Raw genomic sequence first — 11,883 nt, 5'->3', positions numbered from 1 at the left:
GTATCGCGATATACTTCTTAATTAATAAACACGTACGATAAAGTCATCTATATGGCATCTCGATACGGAATAACTAATCAATTATTCACATACTCGAAGAGTATTTAGTTTTAAGTGATTGACAACTCAAAGAAATGAACTTTTGCATTCGAAATGTTTAACTTGCTTCGTTAGACATTCAGACACCAACAAACTGTTTACTTGTTGATGTAGTGTTTTTCAAAGCCTTTACAAAAACGCTGTTGTGTTATAGCGAGTACATGCCAAAGTGCTTTGTGTTCAATATGACATATCAATATTAACAGCAAATTAATGAGGCATTTTAAATTAGTGTTACCGATTGATAAATACATGATAAAAGTCGCTAACTTGATAGCTAAATAATCACCCACCCACAGCGTCGTGGTGTCATCCTGACCAGACTTCGCTTAATGACGCGGCTTATATACTCAAAGACTTACATACCAACATATAACGAATATTTCTTTTTACTGTTGTGCTTGTATAAGCTCATAAAAATTTCTATCGCTACAACATGCATTTTGTGTTTGAATAATGTTATCAATGTTTTGTGTCTACATGTATTTACGCGACAATTCTTTCATCCGTCATTATTTTTATGGAGATATGTTGTGTAGCATGACTATGTACTAAATAATATTATTATAAAATTATAACACATTTGTGTTGATCTGAAAACTTATTTTTATTCGTTTTGTATAGTATTCATAATAACAATAAATGCCTCACTAACAAATAAAAAGTACAATAATAATAATTGAATGTTGATAACGAAATAACAACAATAAAACAAGAGTAAAAGTAGTTTGATCAAACACTGATTTGAGGTATTTTCTGCGACTTATTTGACGCCTAAAAGCATAGAACACACACATAGAATTCACAAATTCTTTTATATACCATTCGACAGCGTAAATATGCACATGCTGATCACAATATATTAAACAACAAGTAAAACTTTGAAAACATTTCCGAATCGCATCTACAAAGTCACAATATATTGCCACGCTTTCAAAGAACATGTTTAAACTTGTATATGAAATGTTTGTTTTTTATTAATGGTTAACGACCTCGTCATCAGTAACATCAATATCGTGATCATCGTCAACATCGGATTCGGAATATTGGTGCTCACTAGAGACCGACTCCTTTCTATATTGCACTGTGTCAGTGTTCGTGTGGGTCTCCTCCGCGCCCTCCTCAGACGAGGAACTGAGGTCCATGTTTTCAGAAGATTTCGCGTCATCTTGGCGCTGTTCGACGACAAACCCAATCGGCTGTGTTATCGGATACAGGGAAAACATACCGACACCTCCGACTGAAGAATAAGTTTGCCCTGGGGGATATTTGGAATTCGGTAATATGCTTTTGGAGATTTTTGGTTCTCCTAATAATCTATCGATGCTAAACGCACTGAATCCTTTCTTCTGCTCAACAACATCGACCTCGGGTTCGTCGTCAAAGCTTTTGTCCAGTTTAGAATCGTCCAGGTCATTGAGCTGATCAGCAGCGTTGGATTGCTCATATTCCTCTTGTAACTTCCGGTGTCCCTCGGTGTCGTTAGCGTCGAGAAGCTTTCGTTTCTCCTCCATCTTTCTAAGTCGCTCCTCTTGTTTCCTGCGTTTCTTTTCTACTCGTTCCTGCTCCCTCCTTTTGATCTCTTCCGGGTCCATTGGTTCCCCGCTGCACGTCTGCGGGTGTGCGTTGTGTGCTGGGCGGCCGGGACCTTTCTTTGTGTTGTCACGCTTCCTGAACTTTGCGCGTCTGTTTTGGAACCACACCTGAAAGTGGAAGAACAACTTAACATGTGTTTTGTGATTTTAATTGTCGCTAAAATATGTCACATGTGCAAAATGGTCAAACTAACACTTTATGCAGTGTATTACTAGTATTTTATTATGTATAAGTCAGACAGTTGTAAGTGTAGTTCATAGTTTGTGCTATTTGACGCATAGGTGTCCATTTCTACCCTATGTTACGTACCCACAGTTAAAGGATCGCTTTACTTTGACACAACACGGTTTATGTAACCCTGTCACACAATGTGAACGACGTAGATATCTTTATATCGCGTCTGACTACTTGTGCAAATACTCCACTCTATCATTTATCTTATAATTGAATGAGAAATTCGTTTTAAAATCCTAACGAGACCTTTCAAACATGTCACGCAGGCGTTAACATCGCTAGTAAAAATAATATATGGTAAACTAATAACCTCCAACCGTATCGTGTCGCGATATTTTACTTAACCGCGTAACGGAAGCTTGCTTCAAATCGCGATACATCAACAGTTTTGGAGGAAACTGTCTTTTAGAAGAGTAAATGAATCCTCTAAGTAGATATCTGACCGAGGCTCATTTTCGTTTCTTCAACGGTTGATTAACCATTTACTCCGCTGCAGCACGCAAACAGTCGCTAAGAATATCAACTGTTTTGTCCCCTAATCCACAGGTGCCCCAGACTCTGTTACCATAGAAATTAGGCTACGTCTCACAAAATCATACGGTTTCAAATTTGCGTTTTTGATCGCTCGGATGAAACAAGCAACTATCAGTTTCAAAACGATAATAAATTATCATCTAAATACATACCATTTAGAAGCATAATTATCTGTCGGAAGACGCATTACTTTTCGGCTTTTATTTAAAGATCGACACAGTATTTTATTAAGCAGAGCTCGTTTTGTTAACTACTACAACTTCTACTTCTGCTACTTATACTACTGCTAGTAGTAATACTATCAATATCATACATATTATTATTTTAAGTATTTTTATTATTATAATTATAATTATAATTATTATTATTATTATTATTATTATTATTATTATTATTATTGAGATTGATAGTGCAATTGTTTATTACGTGTTATGTCTGTTTATCATATTCCGATAAATTCGAGACAATAAAAGGATCCATTCACTACTGCAATTGTTAATGTCCTTCTTTGACGTTTTTTGTTTGTTATGACCCAAAAAAGGAAAACAATACTTTGGAAGACTTAAATGTCGGTCGCGTGCATTCGCTTGTAATTGCATTCATTTTAATTTTTGACTCGTGTGTTTGAAGTCAGAATGATCAAAGTGTCTTAAGCTGGTCTGTAATTAAACCACGAACACAACATTTTTACGAGAGAAGCGTTTGTTTCTACATCCCGAAATTAAGTACTTGAATTAAATGAGTTAGTCAGTCTTTGCGTAAATACTGGAAAATAATTTGCCTTTAGAGTAGTATGTAAAAAAAACAACAATATGGCCTTGAAATTGATAAACAAAAATATTATACGAACAGGATAAGTCACAATAAGCAACATATAAAGAGAATACATACACACATTTATGTGTAAGTGTATTGAATTTTAGCCTAACTGTATCAGCAATTTTGCTCACAAACGTTTGAACGACTGCACATGTTGATCGTCGATTTATATATATAAATAAATAAAGCGATAACTGTTCGATGCGTTATTAGCCAACTATTCAGTGTCAAATATCTAGTGATCGTTCCATCGATCAGGCCGACTACAAAGCGATAATATATGTAACACGCAGGGTTTCGGAGTAATAAAAGCCAGTCGATAGCGCATCGGTTTATAATCCAAAATGCTACATTTGTTGCTTGTAGATTGATTAATAATTGAAATAATGGGAATAGCAATTGTTTAATGGATCATTATTGATAGATCTTTTGACGTTTGGAATGTGACCACATCTGCTACACATTTAGGCGGCTGATACAAATTTTCAACGCTGGACAATACGCGGGAGCCCGAATGTAGCCAATCTTGTCACGTGTATGCGGTTAATAGTTATTTTATGACCAATTAAAATGTATTTCAAACAAATTTGGACAGCAGAACGCTATAAACGTATCTTACGGTATGACAACCTTATTAACCGTTCACAATTCTTATATCAATTACGAGTACAAATTGTCATTGAAGTTGAATAGATCAGCAAAATAATATGCTAATAGTTATCTGTATAAATTAATTTCCATTTTGATAAAAGGTCAAGAAAAGAAATCAATTAAACCTCTCGTGAATTTAATTGCCATGTTGGTAACATTGAATAACATACAAGTACACTGTACTTAACGCAGCTTCATGCATTACTTTTTGCCTCACATAAGTTTTAACCACTAACTTACTCGTTTATTTAAAAGCTGATTTTATGCAGACGTAATTCCTATAACAACTGAATTATACTACACAAATGACTGGATTTTTTTGGTAAATAATATTTTAATACGATATCGGCGACATCTTTTTCAATTATCTCGTTCAGAACATGATTTGTTTCATTTAAAATACTTTGTTCGCGATAATAAAATTGACTAAACGCGCTCGTAAAATTCAGTTTGACGACAGAAAATGGTGTAGATCGCGATTATCGCTCGCTAATCACTTACGACGATGCTGTCTAGGGTTTAGACACTTTAAAATTATTTTGTTAAAATAGGCGTATTAAAGCGCATTGTGTGAGCCAGGCTGGTTGGTGATTTTTAAGTCGCGAAGCCCTTCATAAATTATATGCCTATGATTAAACAACCATGATCACAGAAGAAGCAGCTTTCACGCAGCGGTGGTGAGCGCGAAACAAACAAGCGATCGTTTGTTACAAAAACTAAGAAAACGTTGGCGAAGGAAACTCTTTAACTTCGTAAAGGTACATTCAATATAATGGACACCCATGCGCTATTGAAATAATAATATTAGTATATTTTATTTTGTAATAGCACTGCCTTTTCTGCAAATAATAAACACTTAAAGTTTGCCTACTGTTTTTGTAACTTAAAATTATGTCTATGAAAGAAGCATTTGAAAACAATATTCATGTATCATTATATTAAAATACATTTAAAATGTGCAAAATGTCTTACCTGAACACGTGACTCTACGAGGTCAAGGCGCATGGCTAGTGCCTCGCGCATGAACACATCCGGGTAGTGGCTTTCCTGGAACGCACGCTCGAGCTCTTCCAATTGCCATCCTGTGAAGTTGGTGCGTGTCCGGCGTCGTTTGCCCGACTGTCCGTCACTGCTCTCGCCGTCGCTGTCTGAAGGAAAAAGATTATTTTAATTATAATGATAATAATGATAATCATAAGTAGAATGTTTAGAATTAGAATATAAATACATAAATCAATATTACAAAATGTCAAGTATTTAAAATATATAATTGTCATAAAAGAATTTATGAATAAAAAAATTTGTCTGACTTTAATAAAAGATATATGGTTTATAATAAAAATTATTTTTTATTATAATTATCATATAATGATTATTATTATTATTATTATTATTATTATTATTGTTATTATTATTATTATTATTATTATTATTATTATTATTATTATTATTTTATTATTATTATTATTATTATTATTATTATTATTATTATCAGAATTTATTATTATTATTATTATTATTATTATTAATACTAAGGCGTTCAAAATTGAATACACTTACATTGTGTATATTTAGCACTGTTACATTTAAAAGCTAAATTATATTTGAGAAAGACAATACAAAATAGCTCTCTATCTTCGCAAAATTGATACATATTGCTATAGCGAATACTTAGTTATAATAATAAAGATATAACAGTAACACGACAACTTACCACAATCTTTGCTCATATATCGGTCCTCTTTCCCGTCCGAGATGGAACTATTGGGCGACAGAGTCAGAGACTTCCTGGAGGTGAGTCCAGCCTCCATGGCGAAGTTCATCTGGGTCGCCAGAGTCTGGGCATAGTCGTAAGGGTACTGCCCGTGGGTCGCCAGGGCTAGTGCCGCCAGATTCCCAGGGTACCCCGAGTACGCCAGCTGTGGGTATAACATCCTCAGTGCGCTCGCTTGCGAACTCGCGAAATAGCTGTTCTGTGTGTGCATTTTTAGTAAATCACCACTTCCAAGACTTTGCGATGTTTTATCACTGTACGCCAACATGTTTTCTATCACTTTGAAATTGTCATTCGTTTCATTGCTACACACTGGTTTTAAGCGAACAATTGCTCATGAATATTCATTTATCAACGATCTAACGCCTCACACAGCCAATCGGTTTTCCGATATCCATAAACTAGGCGGAGTTAGCGACAACCGGCGCGGCTATTCGCTACGCTCCTCACTTAGATCTGAATTCACATCTTTTTGCCCATTGGGCATAATTGACTGTTAACTTTTTACTTTTACTATTTACAAATTGTTCCCTCTTAAATCAAAGATTAATTAACATGGGTAAAAGATGCTGATTACAAAATATTGATATTATGGAAAACAATCTATGGTGGATAGGGCTGCATTTCATTGGTTAATAAGAACTATTTTAATTTTACGTTAAATACTCATTTTCCCTGATTAACCAATATAAAGATTTGTATCACGAAACAGTGGCATACACAATCAAACATATACAACATAAATATGTGTTTTCATAATTTGTATAAAAAAGTGTATGGGCCTTTTACGCTCTTTTTTTCATCCACTTGATCTGGTTTAAAAGTTTTATTGTTTAGAATATGATTTTTAGTTTTAAAAACAATTTTTATTGAATACGCTGTAAATACGCGTTTCGTGAAATAAAAAAGTACACATGTTTTTAATACAATAAAAAACTGAAAACAGCTAGAAATAATGTTATCTTTTCCTGTTATGAATTTATAGTTTTGAATTTTAGTGCGCTTGATTTATTTGTGCACAGTCCATGTGAAATATTTAACACTTTGAATGGTTTGCCATTACAACCATTTTAAAAGTATCGCATGATCACCTGAAATATTTGTTCATTAGAAACGCTTATCCGGTTATTAAGGGCCAATCATTTTAGTTTTGTATTGGTAGATTCGGCGTATTTACTTAACTTGCAAAGCTGCTTGAACTGAACACATATAGTCGTGTGTCTTGGATTAAAAGTAAATACTGGTCAAGCCAGTTTCGAAATTTACAAATAAGAGACGCATTCATACTTTAAGTGTCACTTTGTACTTGAAGCCAGTAATATTGATTATAATACATGGGTTATATATTCCCCTTGCTGATGTCCATTTACAAAACCAGTCAAATTATATCAGCGCAAAACATCTAAATCACCCAGATAATTAGCAAACGTATTAGTGTTTTAGTGGAAATGTAATGAAGCCACTAATGTTTTAACACCGTCAGACTTCATCTGGATGGTGTCAACACCGTCTCGAACGCTTTCATTTGGTCAACTTTCCGTTTACCATCTGCGCCTCTAGCACCGATTTCTGTCCTATCAGAGCAAGTATCAAGCATTAACACAAACTGATTTACACGATTATTGTTATTGCAGAGTCTAGAACAAATCATATCTCAGTTCTGTAATTATTGCACGGCCCTTAGGCAACTGATGTGTTTTGCATTTTACAAGTAACAATCGCCATTGACTTAAATGTATGCATCATTGGTGGCAGGTAGTCGAATCAGATTTGAAATGGACATAATGTACATTACCGATGAGTGTCAAATTTGAAATTGACACTAACGACTGTATGGCGAGCCGATTTTGCCGAATTAAAACAATACATCCAATGATTTGTCAAACGAAATTCAACAAACATGTTATTTGCAAGTCAATTATTTGCGACATAAGAAATGTCATTTGAATTAGTTTACATAATTTCTCATAATATTGATTTTTAAATATGAGGTTTAAAATATGAATGCAATTCAATTTGAATAGAATATGTCTTTAAAATGAATCTTAAGCTTAAGTAAATAAATCAATTAAATGATTATATTAAAATATAACTGACGTTCTTGCGATGTTTTTCTAAATCTTATAACTAATATTATTCTGTGGTGTTGGACATTATTTTCTTCATTTAATTCCGTAGGATTGTGAACATCTTTGACAGGATTGTGCACAATCTCTCGCGGGGACAGTAAAACGTGGAGACCTTCGCAAGAATCTAGTATTATTTCCCTATTAACGGTAATTTCAATTCTGTTTGCAACACTATCAGAGAATTTCTATTAATTCTGATCCATTTCGTAGCCCATTACGCAGTAACTCGGCCATTTTATGCCGGTCCGGATTTAGTTGTTCTTTACAAGATGGCTCCACTGAAATCCTTACACATATAAAAGTCTCCCAATTGACAAATATGCTCGGTAATTCTATTTTCGCTAAAGAATTCTTAATTAATCTTCGACAAACTCTGCAACAGAAGGAATATTTAAAACTAATGGACGACACCGTAATATCGGACCAGCAACCAAAGCTATATTAATTACCCTCCTATGGATTAAGGAACAAATGATTTTGTTATCTGTATTTTCTCCTTGAAAGAGCAGAATATTATCTCGAATCTCCGAGAATGAAGGGTTCACACCCGTCGCTGGGAAATAACTCGATGCCAATTACAGAGTCTCGTAAAGCGGAAACGACCCAGCTGTTCAACTATATTAAATATTCGGCATAATAAATATTATGATTTATGATAACGCGACTATTTAATTTAAAGCAAGCTGTTTCAGATGGCAACAACTCAACTGTGACACATACCTACTAGTCCAAATATGTACACAGACTAATACCCCAAAGTCGTTTCAGCAAATGGCTCCATAAATTATCCAGCCTTGCTCTGTGAAAAGGGGGTTTAATGCATGTGAGTAAAGTGTCGTCCCAGATTAGCCTGTGCAATCTGCACATTTTTCGTTGAAATGAAGTCTCTTCTTAGCAAAAATCCAATTTAGGCGGAAAGTGTCTCATATTATAGAGCCTTGCTGTGGGTAAACTGGGTTTAATTCATGAGTGTAAAGTATCGTCCCAGAGTAGCCTGTATAAGTGTAAAGTATCGTCCCAGAGTAGCCTGTATGAGTGTTAAGTATCGTCCCAGAGTAGCCTATGAGTGTAAAGTATCGTCCCAGAGTAGCCTGTATAAGTGTAAAGTATCGTCCCAGAGTAGCCTGTATAAGTGTAAAGTATCGTCCCAGAGTAGCCTGTATAAGTGTAAAGTATCGTCCCAGAGTAGCCTGTATAAGTGTAAAGTATCGTCCAAGAGTAGCCTGTATAAGTGTAAAGTATCGTCCCAGAGTAGCCTGTATAAGTGTAAAGTATCGTCCCAGAGTAGCCTGTATAAGTGTAAAGTATCGTCCCAGAGTAGCCTGTATAATTGTCAAGTATCGTCCCAGAGTAGCCTGTATAAGTGTAAAGTATCGTCCCAGAGTAGCCTATGTATGAGTGTAAAGTATCGTCCCAGAGTAGCCTGTATAAGTGTAAAGTATCGTCCCAGAGTAGCCTGTATGAGTGTTAAGTATCGTCCCAGAGTAGCCTATGAGTGTAAAGTATCGTCTCAGAGTAGCCTGTATAAGTGTAAAGTATCGTCCCAGAGTAGCCTGTATAAGTGTAAAGTATCGTCCCAGAGTAGCCTGTATAAGTGTAAAGTATCGTCCCAGAGTAGCCTGTATAAGTGTAAAGTATCGTCCCAGAGTAGCCTGTATAAGTGTAAAGTATCGTCCCAGAGTAGCCTGTATATTTGTCAAGTATCGTCCCAGAGTAGCCTGTATAATTGTCAAGTATCGTCCCAGAGTAGCCTGTATAAGTGTCAAGTATCGTCCCAGAGTAGCCTATGAGTGTAAAGTATCGTCCCAGAGTAGCCTATGTATGAGTGTAAAGTATCGTCCCAGAGTAGCCTGTATGAGTGTAAAGTATCGTCCCAGAGTAGCCTGTATGAGTGTAAAGTATCGTCCCAGAGTAGCCTATGTATGAGTGTAAAGTATCGTCCCAGAGTAGCCTATGTATGAGTGTAAAGTATCGTCCAAGAGTAGCCTGTGTATGAGTGTAAAGTATCGTCCCAGAGTAGCCTGTGTATGAGTGTAAAGTATCGTCCCAGAGTAGCCTGTATGAGTGTAAAGTATCGTCCCAGAGTAGCCTGTATAAGTGTAAAGTATCGTCCCAGAGTAGCCTGTATGAGTGTAAAGTATCGTCCCAGAGTAGCCTGTATGAGTGTAAAGTATCGTCCCAGAGTAGCCTATGAGTGTAAAGTATCGTCCCAGAGTAGCCTATGTATGAGTGTAAAGTATCGTCCCAGAGTAGCCTATGAGTGTAAAGTATCGTCCCAGAGTAGCCTATGAGTGTAAAGGATCGTCCCAGAGTAGCCTGTATAAGTGTAAAGTATCGTCCCAGAGTAGCCTGTATGAGTGTAAAGTATCGTCCCAGAGTAGCCTGTATGAGTGTAAAGTATCGTCCCAGAGTAGCCTATGTATGAGTGTAAAGTATCGTCCCAGAGTAGCCTGTATGAGTGTAAAGTATCGTCCCAGAGTAGCCTGTATGAGTGTAAAGTATCGTCCCAGAGTAGCCTATGAGTGTAAAGTATCGTCCCAGAGTAGCCTATGTATGAGTGTAAAGTATCGTCCCAGAGTAGCCTATGTATGAGTGTAAAGTATCGTCCCAGAGTAGCCTGTATAAGTGTAAAGTATCGTCCCAGAGTAGCCTATGTATGAGTGTAAAGTATCGTCCCAGAGTAGCCTATGTATGAGTGTAAAGTATCGTCCCAGAGTAGCCTATGAGTGTAAAGTATCGTCCCAGAGTAGCCTATGTATGAGTGTAAAGTATCATCCCAGAGTAGCCTATGTATGAGTGTAAAGTATCGTCCCAGAGTAGCCTGTATAAGTGTAAAGTATCGTCCCAGAGTAGCCTATGTATGAGTGTTAAGTATCGTCCCAGAGTAGCCTGTATAAGTGTAAAGTATCGTCCCAGAGTAGCCTGTATAAGTGTAAAGTATCGTCCCAGAGTAGCCTATGTATGAGTGTAAAGTATCGTCCCAGAGTAGCCTGTATGAGTGTAAAGTATCGTCCCAGAGTAGCCTATGTATGAGTGTTAAGTATCATCCCAGAGTAGCCTGTATAAGTGTAAAGTATCGTCCGAGAGTAGCCTGTATAAGTGTAAAGTATCGTCCCAGAGAAGCCTGTATGAGTGTAAAGTATCGTCCCAGAGTAGCCTGTATAAGTGTTAAGTATCATCCCAGAGTAGCCTATGTATGAGTGTAAAGTATCATCCCAGAGTAGCCTATGTATGAGTGTAAAGTATCGTCCCAGAGTAGCCTGTATGAGTGTAAAGTATCGTCCCAGAGTAGCCTGTATAAGTGTAAAGTATCGTCCCAGAGTAGCCTGTATAAGTGTAAAGTATCGTCCCAGAGTAGCCTGTATGAGTGTAAAGTATCGTCCCAGAGTAGCCTGTATGAGTGTAAAGTATCGTCCCAGAGTAGCCTGTATGAGTGTAAAGTATCGTCCGAGAGTAGCCTGTATAAGTGTAAAGTATCGTCCCAGAGTAGCCTGTATGAGTGTAAAGTATCGTCCAAGAGTAGCCTGTATGAGTGTAAAGTATCGTCCCAGAGTAGCCTATGAGTGTTAAGTATCGTCCCAGAGTAGCCTGTATGAGTGTAAAGTATCGTCCCAGAGTAGCCTATGTATGAGTGTTAAGTATCGTCCCAGAGTAGCCTGTATAAGTGTAAAGTATCGTCCGAGAGTAGCCTGTATAAGTGTAAAGTATCATCCCAGAGTAGCCTATGTATGAGTGTAAAGTATCGTCCCAGAGTAGCCTGTATGAGTGTAAAGTATCGTCCCAGAGTAGCCTATGAGTGTAAAGTATCGTCCCAGAGTAGCCTATGTATGAGTGTTAAGTATCGTCCCAGAGTAGCCTGTATAAGTGTAAAGTATCGTCCGAGAGTAGCCTGTATAAGTGTAAAGTATCGTCCCAGAGTAGCCTATGTATGAGTGTAAAGTATCGTCCCAGAGTAGCCTGTATAAGTGTTAAGTATCGTCCGAGAGTAGCCTGTATAAGTGTAAAGTATCGTCCCAGAGTAGCCTATGTATGAGTGTAAAGTATAGT

The 11,883-nt window shown here is 36.7% G+C and overlaps 1 protein-coding gene across 1 annotated transcript; it reads right to left on the bottom strand.

Moving 5' to 3' along the window:
• Positions 1-699: 699 nt before the first annotated feature.
• On the bottom strand, positions 700-5,976 carry LOC127866747 (homeobox protein unc-4 homolog). The gene is made up of 3 exons (XM_052407527.1): positions 5,648-5,976; positions 4,906-5,081; positions 700-1,802 (listed from the first exon to the last, which is right to left on the bottom strand). The coding sequence occupies exons 1-3, from the start codon at positions 5,973-5,975 to the stop codon at positions 1,077-1,079; spliced, it is 1,230 nt and encodes a 409-aa protein (XP_052263487.1). The 5' UTR covers position 5,976; the 3' UTR covers positions 700-1,076.
• Between the last annotated feature and the right edge of the window lie 5,907 nt (positions 5,977-11,883).

Source organism: Dreissena polymorpha, chromosome 2 (genome assembly GCF_020536995.1).
Source record: "Dreissena polymorpha isolate Duluth1 chromosome 2, UMN_Dpol_1.0, whole genome shotgun sequence".
Classification (NCBI taxonomy): Eukaryota; Metazoa; Mollusca; class Bivalvia; order Myida; family Dreissenidae; genus Dreissena; species Dreissena polymorpha.
Note: the sequence above shows the minus strand (reverse complement) of the source record. Positions and strands in the feature narration are given on the sequence as shown.